At 48.8% G+C, this 18718-nt stretch overlaps 1 protein-coding gene across 2 annotated transcripts in view; it reads left to right on the top strand.

The window, feature by feature from the left end:
• The window catches only part of ZNF667 (zinc finger protein 667), a 33081-nt gene continuing 14363 nt past the window's right edge, over positions 1-18718 (top strand). Inside the window, exons 1-2 of one of the 2 annotated variants that reach the window (XM_008068849.2) lie at positions 1-17; positions 18405-18494. In XM_008068849.2, the coding sequence (XP_008067040.1) occupies positions 18462-18494 (33 nt within the window). In that variant the 5' untranslated portion in view covers positions 1-17; positions 18405-18461. Of the gene's footprint in view, positions 18-4341; positions 4517-18404; positions 18495-18718 lie in introns of those variants that run through there. The other variant, XM_008068848.2, reaches the window with a different exon arrangement.

The raw sequence follows: 18718 nt of genomic DNA, 5'->3' as shown, positions 1-18718 counted from the left end.
CGACCGCAAGGAGCGAGGTGAGGGCCACGGCCATGGGGCTCCGCGACCGCGGGCGCTTCTGCGCCGGGAGGGCGCGGACCTGTGGGTCCCGGCTCGGGCGGGCTGCCGCGTCTGTGCCTTCCCCGGGAGGACGTCCTGCGACCCTGGGGTTTTGCACCTGCGACTCCCCAGGGGTACTTCCTGGTACCCTCGGGTTTTGCCCCTGTGACTCCCGTGGGGGTGTTTCCTGCACTCTGGGGTTTTGCACCTGTGACTCCTCTGGGGGTATTTCCTCCTACCCTGGACTTTTCCACTTGTGACTCCCCCACCCCCGGAGGTATTTTCTGCTACTCTGGGGTTTTGCACCTGTGACTCCCCGAGGGGTATTTCTTGACACTCAGGTTTTGCCCCAGTGACTCCCGTGGGGGTGTTTCCTGCCACTCTGGGGTTTTTCACCTGTTACTCCGGGGGCATTTCTTGCTACCCTGGGGTTTTCCACTTGTGACTCCCCCCACTCCCGGGGGTATTTTCTGCCTCTGGGGTTTTGCGCCTGTGATTCCCCGTGGGGGTATTTCCTGGGACCCTCGGGTTTTGCCCCTGTGACTGCAGGCACATGTGCCACTGAGACTCCCTGTGGGGGTATTTCCTGCCAGTCTGGGGCTTTGCACCTGCGACTCCCCAGGGGTACTTCCCGCGATCCTGGGGCTTTGCACCTGTGACCGCGTGTGCTCGTGCCCCTGTGTGGATGTGCGTTCCTGCAGCTCTGCCCGGTGACTCTCTGTGGCGTTTCTCGCACCTGTTGCTCGCGTGGGGTTGTGTGTCTGAGTGTGATTGTGGAGGGGGGGGTGAGCCGGTGGCTCCCTGCATGTTTGTGCCTCAGAGTTGGCCTGTGTGGTGAAGGGAGCTGAGTCTCAGGACCAGGAATATGCCACTGCGTCATCTGTGGGAAGAAAGCAGTAGCACCTGTAGTGAACTGGAGGTGGGCGTGCGAATGTGGCTCCAGAGCTTTCTGTGGTTGGAGCGCGCATGCGGGCGTGCGCGTGTGTGACTAGTGTGGCCGTTTATCATAGTCTGGGATGACGGTTATTTGAGTGGGTGTCTGCGTGCCACCCAGTGTCAGAGGCACTGCGGGATGTGAGCATGCTGCAGCATGTGACTGTGATTGTGCCATGCTGACGTATGTTTAATCCCACGGTAACTATGGAAACAAGGTCCTTGTAGGGAGAATTCTGAGTGACTATTCTGGAAAACTGAGAAACTGAACGATTGCGCAGGACTTTTTTCTTGGGTAAAACAGAATATTAGTAGCACCTATATGGACGTTATTGGGAAGACTACATGGGATAGCATAGCTGAAACAGCCTGCACAGAGCTCAGCACGTAGTAAGCACTTGTGTAGCTATTGTTTGAAGTGCTGGTGGTGGTGTATCTCTGACCCCATTCAGAGGTAGGTGTGCAGTGGTAAATCTCAGAGGGGTTTGCATCTCTGAACTTGGGACTGGACAACCTTTGTCCCCGTCACAGAGGATGTGACCATCTCCCAGCTGAGTGGTGGTGCCCCCAGTAGCCAAGCACCTGTACTGTTTCTGCATGCGTGTGCATTTGAGGGGCACCCACCCTTGCCTCGGCCCTGAGGCTGCATGTGGTTATGTCTGCTTCCTTACCAGGGTGGCTTGAGGGATTAAGAGCATAGACTCTGGGGCCCCACTGCCTGGTGTTGACTCCTGGATCCATACTCTCTGGTTGTGTGACTCGGAAGGCTTACTTAAATCCACTCAGTTTACCTGCAAAATGGGTAATTACAGAACCAACCTTGGGCTTATTGTGAGCATTAAGTAGAATAGTGCCTGGCACAGGGCAGTAACATATAAATGGTGACTGTTTTGCTATTACCATAATAACTGCAGGGACCCACACCCAGAGAATAAAATTCACAATTAGAACACAAAAGCCCAGAGTAAATATTTTACATTCAGAGGTAAAAAACAAACAAACTAACTAAAAAAAAAACAACTCCAAAGTCTAGATCAGGAAGTGGCAGGGACTAAGGAGCATTTCCCTATAACCCAGGGATCTGGAAAGTCTCCGTCCAGACCAGGATTTATCAACCTCAGCACTATGGACATTTGGGGCCAGATATTTTTTGTTGTTGGGAGGCGGGAGGGGGGTATCCTATGTATTTTAAGATGAAGAGCAGCAACCTTGGACTCTGCCCACGCAATGCCAGTGGCACACCACCCCCTCTTGGTTGTGACAAGCAAAAATGTCCCCAGCGTTGTCTGGTGCTCCTGAGAGGCAAGATCACCCTGGTTGAGAATCACTGGTTGTTTGCCCCTGAGGGGAGGCGTGGCCATTGTCCAGTAGCTCTTTGAAGCGTGTTCCCATGCAGATTCTAGCCATCCTTTGCCCTTTCCCATCTATCAGCTGGGACTCAGACAACAGACCAGGTTTACAACCCTGCCCTGATGTGGTATATGAGAGTCAGCCTTTTAAAATTATATTCTGTTTGTTGTCTTGAAGAGATAATTGTGTGTTCATAACACAAAATGCCAAAGCATAGAGAGGGAAAAGTGAGTTTTGCATTTTCTTTCCAACATATGTCACCCAATTCCTTTATTCAGGGACAAGTCACTGTTACCAACTTTTCATTTATTTTTCCAGAGCCTTTTCAAACTCATGTATTTGTATCCCGTGTTTTGTTTTTTCCTAAATGGTTTCTGCTGTTTCTTTCCCTCTTATGACACTTTATCTTGCCATTTCTCAGTCTCAGTGCTGTTGACATTTTGAGCCAGGTGACTCGTTGCTTTAGCGGACCATCCTGTGCACTGTAGGATGTTGAGCAGTGTTCCTGACCTCCACTCACTAGATGCCAGAAGCACTCCCACCTCCCAGGTGTGACAACCACAGATGTACCCAGACATTATAGGTGTCTCCTGGGGCAACATCATTATCATTTAGGAAACACTAACGTGGTACTTACCTTGTTCTTTTTAAGGTCTACAGGGTATCTCATATAATGGTATCTCATGTAATCTATATGGTATTCATGTAATGTTCACATTGCCATTTTCCTACTGAGGGGCAGTTAGTTTGTTTCTGACCTCTTGAAAGTAATAAAAAAATAACTAACATTTGTTTAACATGGACCCTACTTTCTAGTGCTCCTCTAAGAGTGTTACTTGCCTTAGCTCATTTAATCTTCACCACAACCTCGTGAAGTCATTACTGTCATTTGCCCATCTTGCAGATGAAGAAGCTGAAGCCCAGAAAGGATAAGTAGAGTATCTAAGGTCACACAGACAACAGGTGGCCGTTAGAAGTGGAACCCGGACAGTCTGGCCCCAGGCACACACCTTTCCCCAAAGAACTGTACTGCCTTTTTCTACAAACACTGCCACAGCAGATATCTTTGTACCTCTCTCATTTTGCACACGGGTAGGGATGTCTGAAGTCACATACCAGCATACCAGAAACAACATTGCTGGGATAAAGCTTATGTGTATCTTCAATCTCAGAGACAATGCCAAGTTGCCCTTTTTTTGAGGATGTATCGTTTTCTTTCCTTCAAGCACTGGATGAGAACTCTAACCTGCGCCTTTTTAGTGGTCTCCTAGATGCTTGGCATACAGTTGGCCCTTGAACAGTGTGGGAGTTATGGGTGCTGAACTCTGTGCAGTCTAAAATCCACATATAATTTTTGCCTCCCAAAAAACTTTAAGTGCTAACAGCCTACTGTTGACTTTACTGGTACCTTACCAATAACATAGTCGGTTAACACATATTTTATGTGTCATACGTGTCGTATACTGTATTCTCACAATAAAGTGAGCTAGAGAAAAAAATGTTAGGAAAATCGTAAGGAGGAGAAAATACATTTACCATTCATTAAGTGGAAGTGCATCATCACCTTAGAGGTCTTCGTCCTCAACATCTTCACATTGAGTAGACTAAGAAGGAGGAAGAAGAGGAGGGGCTGGTTTTGCTCTCAGGAGGAGCAGTGGTAGAAGAGGTAGAGGAGGTGGAAGGGGAGGCAGGAGAAACAAGCGCACTTGGTGTAACTTTTATCAAAAAATTCTGCATGTAAATGGGCCTGCCCAATTCAAATCCTTGTTGTCCAAGGGTCAACTGTACACTGAGTTAAAAAGGAAGAGGAAGGCAAGCAATTACCATGTGCTAGTGACTGGAGACATCGCATGTAAATGTCCTTATCAGCAGAGGGTGAGGTAGGTTTTCTTCACCCTGTTGTATAGATTAGCAAACTGAGACTTTGTGTAGCTTTCCCCCAGCCAGTAATTGGCAAAGGCAAGCTTTGAGTCCAGAATTATCTAATATCAAACTGCAGTTCTTTCCTCTCCAGCAGTGCTGAGTTCCTTGGAGACAATTATTTTGTGGACAAGAATCATGCCTCTCAAATTTGGAGTGCGTGGCTGCGTGCAAACAGCTGTGAGAACTGCGTGATGAAGGCATTACAACCTCCTGGAGCAATCCGTTTTACCTGAGTAATTGGAGGGGGAAGTTCAGTGATAACGCGTATCTGGTAAATCATTTAAATCATGATTTTTATATTAACACAAACTCAAATTGATAATGAAGTACTGTGCAAAAGTTAACATAGATGTTTCAAAACAAGAAATCTCTTAAGAGAGTTTTCTGTTATGGGGCAGCTGCCTGAGATACATCTCAGACCATAAAGGTAGACACACATGCCAAGTGACATCAATTTGGTAGTTTACAGTCAGCAGTGGTGGGAACGTTTACACCATGGGAGTTGGCACACACTACACATCACCCCATTCCCCAGCACACCACTGCTGTGGGGTCTAACACAGAACCCAGAATTCGTGTGTCCAGGATTCAGGGCTGGCCATTCAGTCTCCATTTCTGCATGAGGGAAGCCTTGCTCAGAGCAATCAGATCTTTGAAGGCCAGGCCAACTCAGTTTGTCACTGAGCCTCAGCTCCTCAGCCTTAGCATGGTGTGTTCATGTTTTCCCCAAGTCCCGTAGCCACGCTGATAAATAAAGAGGAACATAACAATGGGGGTGTTTCGGGAAGCAGCTCACCACACTGTCCCCTCTTGAACCCTGCCAGGGAGCACGGCAACTCCTGTGCTATGTGAGGAGAGCAGTTTGTGCTGCCTGGGGATAGGGGCTCAAATCCAAGCTCTGTAAGTTAAAGCTCTTTGATGACAGGCAGGTCATCTTCCCTCATCCTCAAGATGAAAGATGTGGGCCCTTCACAGTTAGTTTCCTTGAAAGGTAGAGGAGAGTGTTACACTCTAAAGTACCCAGCACACTCTTCATTCTCATCATCATTACTAGCTGAGGAGGTGATATTGCTACTAGCATACTGAGCACACACCCCTGGGCAGGTTCATAGAGCATGTGGACAAAGGATGGTAAACATAACCTTTTTCCAAACTCACAGCCTTTATAACTGGCCCTACCTGGCACTCGAAACACCCACAGCAGTGGTTGAATGCAGCGTACCTTAGTGGAGCACTGACTCAGACAGCTCATCCTCAAGCAGCAGCCTTTCGTCCTCCCTTTGCAGATGTCATGGAGGGAGGCGATGGCCCAACAGAGTTCAGGAACTTGCCCGGGGTCACACAGCTACACACACGAGAACGTTGGCCAACTCCAGTGTCCAGTGGAGGACAAGAGGAACACCAGAAGGCAAGTGTGGTAACAGTAGATTGTGTTTCCCGTGTAAAGAAGCAGTGTCTGGTGCATGTGGAAGAAGCACCTACCCAAACCTGAGGGGTCCAGGAAGGCTCCTTGAAGAAGTGGTGGTAAGAAGAGTTAAAGTTTACTGTGGGACCATTCAGTTAGCAGACAGTTGACAAGCCCCTTCCACATTCTGTAGGCAGTCCCAAAGCATGGCGGTCCAGAGAGTCCTGTCCTTGGGATATGCAGAAGACAGTGCATAGGCAAATTCGGTTAGCATGTTAGATTGTGGTAAGAGCTGAGGTAAAGAAAATATCTAGCCAGGTAAGTGGAGACCAGCGTGAGGGGAGGTAGAACTGGGGCAGGTTGCCTCGTGAATGGAGTGGTTGGGGTGAGGCTGGCTGAGAAGGTGAGTTTTGCGCAGAGTGTAGGTAGTGAGGAACTGAGGCGGAGCTGTGGCTACCCCCCCACCCCCACCCCTGGGGCCTAGCAGGGAGGTACCAGCATAGGGGAGGGGAGTCATGGGGCCAGAATTTGGCTCGTCATTCTTCCAGCTGCAGAAGTAGGTTCTGCATTGTGACCATTTGAGAGGTAAGGAAACTGCAGCACAGAGAGGTTCAGTGACTTGCCCAAGGTAGCACAGCTAGTAAGAACACTGTTACCCCCAGGTGGTCTGACTCCAGAGGGCTGCGTTTACCATCACTCAAGGCTACCTGGCCCTTTCCTCTAAGCCTGGCTAACCTCTGCACTTCCTCGGTCTCTAGACCATGAGTGTGTATGTGTGTGAGGCACAGCTGGTGTCCTGGGTCTCCTCTCTGCCTCTTGAAGGGACCTCACAGCTTCAGTGATCACCTCCTGACCATTTCGTCTCACCCTAGCTCATCTCCAAGATTCCCCCAAATTATACATTTCTTCAGCACCAGGTCACTGACGAAGCAAATGGAGCCCATTTATTGAGACTGGAAGGAAATGACTTGAGGATCACTGTGTTCCTGTCCTATGGCTGCTGACAAACTGCCACAGACTTAATGGCTTCGGGCTACGCCCATTATTCTCTTCAGTTCTGAAAGGCAGGAGTGTGAAGTGGCTGCGGGTGCCTCCCTTCCCTTCCTGCAGAGCCAGTAGCATGACACAGAGTCTTCTAGGCTCCACACCTCTGATTCTGACCTTCCTAGTTTCTCATATGAGGATCCTTGTAATTATATCAGGCCCGCCTGGATAATCCAGGATTTTGATATCGTTTAGGCTTCAACCCCCTTTCCTGGCACACAACTCCTAAAATCTTGAGAATCTTCAGAGCAGTGTGTCTCTTTGGGTGCTCATGAGATGACGGGTGGCTGGCAGCCCCTCAGTAGGCCTGGATGGGGCTGGTTACCAGAAAGACCAAGGCAGGGTTAGAAGGGGGGACTTTCGGTACCATCCGTCAACCTCCAGGGAGGGTAGAGGGGCTGAAGATTGAGTTACAACCAGTGGCCAATGGTGTAATCAGTCATGCCTACATAATGAAGCTTCCGTAAAACCCAAGAGGATAGGGTTTCCAGAGAGCTCTGGGTCACTGAACATGTGGAGTTTCTGGAGGTTGGCACACCCTTTCCCCATGCTCCGCCCTATGCATCTCTTCATCTGTATCCTCTGTAATGTATTTTTTAATAAACCAGTAAGCATAAGTATGTCCCTGAGTTCTGTGAACCCAGAAAGAGAGTCATGGGAGCCCCACCTTGAAGCCTGCTGGTAAGGAGTTCCAGCGGTCTGGACTTGGGATGTCTGGGGGAGAGGGGACAGCCTTTGGTCCTGAGCCCTCGTCCTGTAGGAGCTAGCCCAGTCTCCAGGCAGATAGCATCCACCCAGCTGGTGTCTGCTGCAGAGGTGACTGCTTACCTGGTGTGTGGGGAAATTCCTCACACGTTGGGGCCCAGAAGTCTGTTGATTGCTGTGGTGTGAGAGGGAGGAAAACCATTTGTGTTTTTTCCAGTCTCTCTCAGGGATAATCCTCCCACCCTATGAGTCTTAATTTAGTCACGTCTGCAGAGTCCCTTTTGCCATGTAAGGTGCCATATCCATCAGTTCTGGGGACTAGGATGTGGACGTCTTTTGGAGGCCATGACTCTGGTCTGCCACACCCAAAGGACCCCTGTGCCCACATTCTCCCACCCCAACCCCAGGCAGGCAAGTCAGGTATCCCTAGTGTTGTGTGACCTGCATGGTACTCGGTGCGAAACAGGGACCCCTCCTGGACCGTGGCTCAACTGCAGGGGACCCCACCCCTCCTTTCCAGTGAGAGCACCACAGGAATGGAGTGTGGCTCAAGATTCCACACTGAGGGGCTGGGAGGCCGCGCTCCAGCTACTGACCATGTGCTCCACCTCAGCCGAACACACAGTTCATGGTCCCTCTCGGTGAGGCTGATAAAGCCAAGGGAGGTGGGGAGGGCGGTTACCTCTTACTGGCCTCTGTGTCAGGTCCCCAGGACCACCTCCCAGGTTCCAGCATTCACTAGGAGGACCAGCCTGCGGTACTCACTGCTACAGCTTATTAGTGCCCAAAGATATAGCAGTGTCAGCAGAAAGAAAAGTGTGCAGGCAAAGACAGGGAAAGCCAAGTGCCAGCTCCCAGGAGTCCTCGCCTAGTACAGTCCCCTGGAACGCACCAGTTACCCTAGTAATGAGTTGGAGCAACAGGTATACAACTCTGTCTACACAGCATTCCCATCAGAGACTCGGTGTCCAAGGTTGTTACTGTGAGCTGAACATGAAGGCACCCTCTGATTCCAAAACTCCACTCAGAAGGAAAGCAGGCATTGAGAATAAGCTGTAAATTTTGTGCTGAGCCACGCTGGACGTTCAGGAAAAGTTGTGTGCCATGTGGGGGACCATCTACCAGTCTTTTTAGACATGGCCCAGGCCCAGCCCACACACACACATCTCAGAAGCGCAGTCAAGCCTGCCAGCTGACTCGTCTCTGCTCAGCTTGTTTTCTCCAACCAGGAGGTTGGGCAGGGCATGGCTAAGAGCCAGCCATCAGGGGCACATGCCCTGGTGGGAACCCTGGCCCTGCCACCTATCCACCTCAGACCTTGGGCGAGCAATTCCTTTCTGTGCTTTTCTTCGTCTGGAAAATGGCATTAATAATAGTACTTACCCCGTGAACATTGAAATGATGGTTCTCGGCGGGCTGCCTCACATGTGAGCACTCAGCATTGATTTATTTTGCTAATAATTACTCTGAGTATTACTTGTCCCTATTGCCTCTTACTGCTGCTTTATCTTGCAGAGAGAAGCATGATAGACCAAGCATTCTTCTGCCTGGGTTCACTTAAACCATACAAGGCCATCTTATAGTTCACATTTTGCATCGAAACATGCCCATTATCTGACTCTAAATTTCTCTTCCTCCACTCCCAGGGGAGGAAAAAACATCTTTGGGGGGAAACATCCAGATTTTCATTTTCTACTGTCTGTACCTTTTTCATAGAAAAATCACAGAGCTTTTGGGGACGTTTCTGCTGCTGTTGACGCCAGATGTGATGACAGCGTTCTTCAGAGGCACATGCTGAAGCATTTAGGGATGAATTGTCATTGTGTCTACAACTTTCAAACAATTCCATTTTTTAAAAGTATATGGAAAATCTTAACATTTGATGCAGAGTAATCAGACTTTCAGTGTACTATTATTTTACTCTTCTCAAAATTTCAAGTTTTCCACAATGAGGGAAATAAAATGTGCATCCCATTTTGGCCCTTCACTGGAAGACAAATTTAGAGGGCTATGGAGTGGCTGCCCACAGAACTCTCTGGGATGGGGTTTCATCATGGGGTGGTGGAACGCCACCACAGTTTCAGCACAAGAGGAAGAACCCTAGGGACATGGGTATGGAGTTAGTCAAGTGCTCCATGAGCACCTGCTCTCTGCTGGGGCTGAGAGTTGAGCAGTGAACAACATAGGCAAGGAACCTGCTTTCATGGAGCTTCATCATTGGGGAGGGCAGAGACACTAGCCATATAAACAAGCTATCTTGAGAAAGAGGGTAAGTGCTATGAAGAAAGTGATTGACTAGGTGTGGTGGCTCATGCCTGTAATCCCAACACGTGGGGGAGGCCAAGGTGGGAGGATCGCTTAAGCTGAGGAACTTGAGACCAGCCTGTGCAGCACAGTGATACCTTGTCTCTAAAAAAAATTAAGAAACTTGCCGGTGTGGTGGTATGAGCCTAGAGTCCTAGCTATTCAGCCAGGAGGCTGAGGAGAAAGGATTGCCTGAGCCCAGGAGGTCAAGGCTGTAGTGAGCCATGACTATGCCACTGCACTTCAACCTGAGCATCAGAGTGAGCCCTGACTTAAAAAAAAAAAAGTGTTAGGGTGAACTGAGGCAAAGTGGGCCAGTGCCATAGGAATAAAGCAAAAGAGTTTATTCTCAAAAGAGAGTGGGACTGACACGAAGAGACAGTGTGGTAAGCGGGTTTGAAGAAGGAAGTCATTTAAAGGTCTTAGGAGACAAAGTAAAGGGAAAAAAAGAAAGCTCTCCAGCAGCTGCATTCCTGAGTACTGATAACACCAGTCTTGTGTCTAATGTCAAGACAACCAGCCCTTAACGTTGTCTTGGCAACCATTCCCGTGACTCCAGGACCTTCAGCCTCTTATGGGCTAATGAACAGTCACGAAAAGTGGATTTCAGTTAGGTCAACTTGGTCCTGTAGAGCTGGAAAACAAAGGCCTAAAATAGAAGTAATCAATATGAGACATACTTGGGAGATGCAAAGCAATTACCAACAGCTACCTCCAGAAAGCTGGTTCTGTCCTTGGCTAATGATTAGGAAGCGGGGGTGGAACAGACTGCAAAGTATGACAAAGCTTAAGTATTATTAACATGTCTGTTTTCTAGCTAAGACACTCCATTTTGACTTCACCCTTTCTTTTTTATAGTTTTTAAGTCAGAGACTCACCCCATCACCCTGGCTGGATTGCAGTGGCATGCTCAAGGCCACCACAGCCTTGACCTGCTGGGCCCTGGCGATCCACCTTAGCCTTCCAAGTAGCCAGAACTGCAGGCGTGTGCTACCACGCCTGGTTAATTTTTTTTATTTATTGTAGAGACGAGGACTCTCCAAGTTGCCAGGGCTCGTCTCCAGCCCGCGGGTTCAGGCAATCCACTTGCCTCGGCCTCCCAAAGTGCTGGGATGACAGGCTGAGCCACCGAGTCCAGCCAACTTCATCCTTTCATTCCCCCACCCCACTCCCTTGTTGTTTTAAAATATTATTGACAGCTAGGGAGCAGGGACAAAGGTCAATCTTCTGCTTTCTAAGGGATAGGAGTGTAGAGATGTCCCTGAGAGGAACTGATGAGCTACAGTGGATTGGAATTTAGGAAGATAAAAGTCCATGGAGTAAATTCAATTATTTTGAATAAAGTAGTAAGCAAAAGACTATGTCAGGTCCCCACCAATGTTTAAGAAGGACCAGAACATCATATGTATAGGCTTTTGCCAAGTCTGCTGCTGGGGATGTTTCATAAGGTTTCCTTTTTTAACCTATTATTTGAGATCACCTAGTGGCTCTGAAGTGTATCTTTTTGGCATGGATTGTTCTGTGGCAGGAGTTTCTAAGAGCAGCAAAAGCACTGTTTTGAGTCTGATTAAGTGTATCTAGGAGGGGAATCCCATGAGTTTGGCTGTTATGGAGGTGGTTAAGATTATTTGAAAGGGTCCCCTTTATGGTGGCTAGAGGTGATTAGTTTGACCTGGTACATCTTTAAGAGGTACCCGGTTTTCTGGTGGTAGCTGAGATTCTGGAGGTGAGCCCTCACAGGGAGATGCTAGTGGGCATGATCTCTTAAAAGCTTCCCGACCAGTTCTAAAATTGGGAGATAATTTTTCAAAGGAAGGGGCTCTGCAGTCCCCCCAGGCTGGAGTAGGAGAGGCTGCCCATACATGAGGTCAAAGGGACTAAGGCACAAAGGAGCTCTGAACCTGAGGAGGGCTATAGGCAAAAGCTGGCCATCCCTGTTTGAGTTACATGGACAGCTTAGCTAGATGTGGGTTAAGAGTGGAACAATCCTCTTCCACTTTCCCTGAAGACAGGGGTCAGTAGGCTCCTTGGAGATGAAAATCTGCACTGAGGGCTTCTGAAACCTGCTGTGTTATCTGGGAAGTGAGTGCAGTAGCATTATCACTGCAAGGAGATAGGAAATGTATCACTTCTTAAAGCCTATGAAACCTCTGAGGCTCTTTTCTGAGGTTGTAGGAAAGGCCTTCAACCAACCTGAAAATATGTCAATGGAATTTAACATATTTACATTTCCTGTACCTGGACATATGAGTAAAGTCCAGTTGCCAGTCCTGTCCCAGCAAGTGTCCCCTTAATCGGTGTGTGAGGAGAGAAGGCGAAGGCCATAAGTGCCCCTGGGAACTGACTGTCCTTTAGATGGGGCAGGCTTGAGTCAAAGACTCTAACTGAGAGTTTAGAGTAGAGCATATGACCTGAGAGGAGAGTGTCCGTTAAATCTGCTCTGCTGCCCTAGAGGTTTCTGAAATCTCTGGGCAGGACTGTTCTATAGGTTCTGGCATGGGAAGAATAGCCAAGTCAGGGTATTCAGGTTTTGGATGGGAATGTTAGGATTACCCACCAGAAGGGCTTGGTGTCTGGTAAGGTGCAAGCTGGTGAGAAATCTGTAAGCATTGTTGTATCAAATATCTGTAACCTGGTGTAGAGAATATGCATCTGTGTGCTTGCCATAAGTAAGTATGCTAGCCTTCTGTGTTAGCGTGGTTGTGGCAGCCAGCGTACTGAGGCAGGGTGCTCATCCTTTCACAGTATTTTCCAGAAGTTTGGAAAGGAGGACTGCTCTTTTGAGGGTCTGCTTTGTATTTTTGTCCCAATAGTCCTAGTGCTATTCCTCTCCTCTCTGTCATGTAGAGGAGAAAATGCTTTTGCAGAGCAGGCAGGGCCAGGGCTGGAGCATGCATGAGAGCCTCTTTATGGGTATTGAAGGCAGTTTGTGTTGGAGAATGCCAGTTGAGAGGCTCATTTTCTGAACCCTGAGTGACCTCGTACGGGGGTTTAACTATGAGACCATAGTTAGGAATCCAAACTCTGAAATAGCCTGTGATTCCCAAAAATGCATAGAGCTCTTGTCAAGACTGGGGAAACAGCAGGGAAGCAATAAGTTGTTTCCTCTGGGTACTTATGGCTGTGTGTCCCAGGCTTAACTGAAATCCTAAATAGGTAACTTGCTGTAAATTAAGTTGAGCCTTAGAGAGAGAGACCTGGTACCCTTTGTTGCAAAGAAAAGTAAAAAGGGTCACGGTATCTCGTTGTGAGGGACTAAGAGACGGACTGCCTAGCAGCAAGTTGTCGACATTCTGGCTGAGAGAACTGTCTGGAAACTAAAGCTGAGAAAGGTTGGAGGCGAATGCCTGACCGAAAAGGTTGGGACGGTCTTGAAAGCCCTGGGAGAACAGCACAAGTCTGGGTCTTTCCACATAAAAGCAAAACTTCATGAGATTCCAGGGATAGGAGAACAGTAAAAATGCATCCGTAAGATCTAAAAGTGTGAAGTACTGTGTGTTTGGCAGCGCAGTCTGAGGAGGATATGCCAGTTAGAAATTGTGGGGTGAAGGGAGACAACAGCTTTATTAAAAATGCGCAAGTCTTGGACCAAGCAGCAAGTTCCATCTGGTTCGTGGACTGGGAGAATAGAAGTGTTATGAGAGAATCTGTGGATTTAAGGACTCCGGCAGCGAGGAACTTGGCAGTTAAAGGCATAAGACCCTGAGAGGCAGGGTATCAAAGGGGTACTGAGGCTTGTTAGGTAGGGAGAGTGGGTCCTTAAGCTGAATGGAAGTAAGTGCAATGGTGAGGCCCTGCCTGGGGTAGACGTATCCTAGGTGTGTGTGGGAACCTGCTCCTTGACATAAGAGGGAGTGGATGGGAGTGGTTTTGCATGCTGGGTGGAATACCAGTGGGAGCAGACAGGGGAGAGTCAATTGCCCTGTGAGGCACTCCTATGAGGCAAATGGGAGAGAGGTCTGGATAGAGAATAATTCATGTTCCCAGTCTGTACATAATGTCTCTTCCAAGTAAGTGAGCCAGGTAAGCAGGGATGCCCAGAAGTGACTTGTGGACTATTTGATTTCCCAGCAGGCACAGAAGAGGCTGTGTGGTTAGGGGTTTGGAAAGAATGCCACAAACCCCCACTATAGAAACAGGACATGGAAGAAGGGGTCCAGGACACTCAAGTAGAACTGAACCTTTACTCCAGTGTGGGCTGGCTACCTGCGACTAAGCACAAAGCCACAGGACGCATGGCAAGTGCCTGAGCAGGCAGATGTGCCACTGTGTGCTGATTAAGCAGTACTGCAAGGTGCTAGGAAGTGAACTGTCCTCTTACCATGCGGATACTGCAGTTACTTCTCCAGTGCCCGACGTGGTCACATTTGGGGCAGATGGTTGGCTTAGGCAGCTGAGTACAGTCTCTTTCTCTATGTCGTATTTGACAACACTTGAAACAGGGCCTATTGGCAGGTGCCTATCCTTATTATGTCCTGAACTCCTAGAATGCAAGTCTCTGTGTCTTCTGTCCCCAGCTGTACTAAGGGCTAAAGCCAGAAGCTGGAAGGTGTGTCTCAAAATTTTGTTTCCTATCCTCCCTTTGTTCCTCCTCCCGGTTGTTAAAGACTTTGAAAGCCAGGTCTAAGAGTTCTGACTGGGGGTTTGGGGACCTTTTTCTGGCTTCCAGAGTTTTTGCTTAATGTCTGGGTCTGACTGGGAAATTAAATGCATAGTCAGAATGGACTGGTCTTCTGGAGAGCCAGAGTCTAAGTGAGTATAACACTGTATTGCCTTTGAAACACGTGCTGCGAAAACTGGGATTTTTATTGGGCTTCTGAACAGTGTATCAACAGAGAAGGAACCTCATTTGGACTCACTTTGTTCTCACAAATATCTCTGTGATGGAGAGATCCATCATGGAAAAGGGAACATGGACTTTAACAAGTCCCTCTGTCCCGCAACCTCCCTGAGAGGGAACCAGTGGGCTACAGCAGGGGCTTAGAAGGGCTTGCCAGAATAAGTATGAGTGGGTGAAGACTTGGGAGATGGCAGAGAATGGGGGAGGGAGATTGATCCTGCGAACAGTCCCTGAGGGACCAAAAGAGAGAGAAACTGCCCATGTCATCAGCCAGCGTCGCTGGCAGAGGATCCTGGAATCAGCCTGAGTGTGTGAGTAATGCATGAAAAGGGGCATCCCCTTTATCTCCTGGAGCCACGGGAGGCAGCACTTCCATAGTGCAGAATGCCCAGGCCCCAGCAAAAACTTTACACAGAGACAGAGCAAGCCTCTCAGGTTCCCTTTAAAGACCTCCTCGCAAGGAATTGGGTAGCACATGGAGAGAGGGACTGACTGGTCTTGAGAGCAGCCCTCGAGAAGACTGGAGAAAGAGCAGACAGTGGTGAGGTCATTTTTACACCGGCAGCGATAAGGCTGTTGTTACACAGGGGACAGTAGCTGCCTTGGGCTCGCTTGTAGACCTCATGCCTGGTGGTAGGGCAACACACGGATTCACCCATGATGACACTTTTGCGCTGGACAAGGCTGAAGTGTCGGGGAGGTCTGAGTGATATAGCTTCAGGAAGTGAAGGGATAGAGAGCAAGTAGCAAGGGGAAAGGCCGAGCAGCTCGCTTCTCATCCTGCTGGTGATGGAGGTCCAAGACCTTCCTTTGGGGACTTTCTTGCCTCTCAAGGGGTGACCGTGGCAAAAAGGCCATCAGTTGCCCTCCCATAGCTAGTCGGTCTCAAAAACTCAGACAGGTCGACTTGGAGAGGAGGTAGAGAGGAGATCTCAGTCTCCCATCATGATGGGCTGCGGCAGACTTCCACCTTCCCTTAAGACCTTCAGACTTGCCAGAGAGCAGCCCTGGCCAGAGTTCTCAGTTGTCACCAAGTCCTAGCAGAATCCATAGGGAGACACAGGTTGGAAAAGGGAGGGAAAGATTACAGAGGGGAAGACACTCAAATATTGGGGATACTCCCCACAGGACCACCAAATGTTAGGGTAAACTGAGGCAAAGTGGACTGGGCCACAGGAATAAAGCAAACATTTGCAAAGGTAAATCAAGAGAGTATTCTCACGTAGAATCTATCTAAATGAGACTGACACTAAGTGGCAGTGCAGCAAGGGAGTTGAGGGAGGAGGGCTTTCCAAGTTTTGTTAAAAGGGTAAAAAAAGTCTCTAGCAGCTGCATTCCTGAGTGCTGGTAACACTGGTCTCCTGTTTTTGGCGTTGTAAGGGCAACCAACCAGTCCTGGTACTCTGGGGCCTTCACCCCCTGGTGGGCTGATGGGCAGTCAGGAAAGGTGGATTGCTATTCGGTTGGCTTGGTCCTGTGTGGCTGGAAAACAAAGAATTGAGGCGTCATCAGTACAAGACATACTTGGGAGACGCAAAACAGTGTCAGCAACTACCTCCAGAAATCTGGTTGTGCCCTTGGCTGATGATTGGAAAGTGGGACAGACACCTAGCAACATGTGACAAAGCCTAAGCAAGTGGGCATGGCTGTTCTCTCGCGAAGTTGCTCTGTTTTGACTTCACCCTTTCAGAAAAAAAGTAGAGCAGTACAGTAATACAGACTATGCCGTGGAGCAGCCTGTCCCCTGGAAGCACCACGCAAGGGACGTCGTCTTACATTTCCAGCTCCCACATTGGAAAAGGTGAAAAGGGCTGGGCTCACTGGCTCAGCGTGTCATCCCAGCCCTTTGGGAGGCTGAGGCGAGTGGATGACCTGAGCCCGCGGGTTCGAGACCAGCCCGGGCAACTTGGCGAGACCGCATCTCTACAATAAATCAAAAATTAGCCAGGCGTGGTGACGCATGCCTGTAGTTCTGGCTACCTGGAAGGCTGAGGCGAAAGGGTCACTGGAACCCAGCAGGTCGAGGTTGCAGTGGCCCTATGTATGCAACTGCACTCCAGCCTGAGCGATGGAGTGAGACTCCGACCCAAAAAGAAAAAGAAAAAGATGAAAAATTCATCATTAATGTTAATCTTGGTTATGTTTTATTTAACTCATCCTATTAAAACCGTTTCCGCATGTAATCAATGCAAACAGTGATCAATGGGATATTTAACTTTTTTCTTTTTTCTTGAGTCAGGGTCACCCCAAGCTGGAGTGTAGTGGCACAGTCACAGCTCACTGCTGCCTCTAACTCCTGGACTCCAGCCTCAGCCTCTCCAGTAGCTGAGACTACAGGTGCACACCACCACACCTGGCTAATTTCTTAAACTTTTTATAGAGACAAGGTCTTGCTATGATGCCCAGGCTATTCTCAAAATCCTGGGCTCAAGCCATCCTCTCGCCTCCACCTCCCAAAGTGCTGGGATTAGAGGCGTGAGCCACCATACCCAGCCTACTTTATATTACTTTTCTCATACTAAGTCTTTGAAATCTGATATGAATTTTATACACACAGCCCATCTTAAACTGGGCCCTTAATTTTCATTGGAGATACCTGATCTGTACTTAAATCTCAAAATTTACCACTGGAAAAGAAAAGTCACCCTAGCTGTTCCATGCATACTTAAAAATTTAACAGTCACTGAGTTAATTGGCAGTTTTTAATTTTAAATTCATGAATTATTTTTAATTTAATAATTTTGGAAGTTTATTAATTATTATTTTCATGGTGAGTTGATGGAGGCTCAGTTAGCTTGAGTTCCCCACTTGCACTACTTTTATTTCCCATGCTCGGTTCTCTCATGTGGCTAGTGGCTTCCACTTTGGACAGCACAGGTGTAGACTGACTCAGGACAGAGACTCTTTGAGCCAGGTGGATAGAGCCCCTCCCCCACTCCTCCCACCTAGTCCATGCCACCCACATTTCCCCTGTTCTTCCGCATAGCTGTCTAGTGAGTCCCCACTTCAGTGCCTGCTTTCTCCCCCATAACACACAGTTTATTGCCATATGCCCACCCAAGAGATTTTTGTTAAATGTGAAGACTGATTATGTCACTTTCCTGCTCGGTCTCCTTCCTCTCCCCCATTGATATTTTGTTACCCTTGGGATCAAATCCAAACTGCTTGCTTTATGATCTGCCCCTCCTGCCCTCAGCTCCCACCCCCGCCTCACTCACTGCTTCAGTACCCTGGCCTCCTTGCTTCCCTCCAAACACCAAACCTGAGCCTGCCCCAGGGCCTTTGCACCTATTGTACCTCTGCCCAGAATGCTCTTCCCAAGTGACTCACACTCTCACCACATTGGGACTTCAACTCTCTCTTGCTTCCTCAGAGAGGCCTTCCCAGACCATGCTGTCACTCTTAGCCCCTGCCCCGGCCCTTTTATCCTTCATAGTGATGACCTTGGCTATCATTGTGCTTTATATGGACTTGTGTTCCCTTCTGGGATGTAAGGTGCATGTGAGCTGGCCCTTTTCTGCTCTAAATGACCGCTCTTTCCAGCATCTGACACCTAGAAAATGAAGTGCTCAATAAATACTTGTCAAATGGATGACCAGGTGTCTACATACTCCTTATTTGCCTCCTTACTGTGATCTTACAGGCAAATTGTTGGCCATGCCCTTCCCTGACCCTGAATGGGGACAGGAATGCTTCAGGTGTCCGACCTACCTCTGTGTGTGTGTGTGTGTGTGTGTGTGTGTGTGTGTGTGTGTGTGTGTGTGTGTGTATGTATGCATGTGTGTATCCATGTGAGAGGCCTGTGAACCCTGGGACCACCCAGAAGGCCCAGTCAGCCTTGTGACCTCTTTTCTCTCCCAGCCCCACCTTCCCAGCACTCTGCCTTTCTGAGTGTGGACCCTCAACGGAGAGGAAAGAATGCCTGCTGTACGAGGGAAGACCAAATCCAAGGTAAGTAGCAATTCTTCTTCCTTCAGGAACATCCATCTTGTCTCTCTCATGAGATGTGGACCATTTCCTTTCCTTCCATGGAGGCTTCCAGCCCATCAGAGACCCAACCAATACCTGGTCCCGGTCTTCCCCCACCACCGTGAAAAAAGGGGGTCCTAGAAGAGCCCAGCAGTCCTCTCTTCATCCCCTCAGTGCACGCATGGCTACTCACCTGTGCCTGTAGT

This window comes from Carlito syrichta, unplaced genomic scaffold (assembly GCF_000164805.1).
Source record: "Carlito syrichta isolate Samal-C Ts95f unplaced genomic scaffold, Tarsius_syrichta-2.0.1 Scaffold311599, whole genome shotgun sequence".
Lineage (NCBI taxonomy): Eukaryota > Metazoa > Chordata > Mammalia > Primates > Tarsiidae > Carlito > Carlito syrichta.
This window is presented reverse-complemented; position numbering and strand designations above follow the sequence as displayed.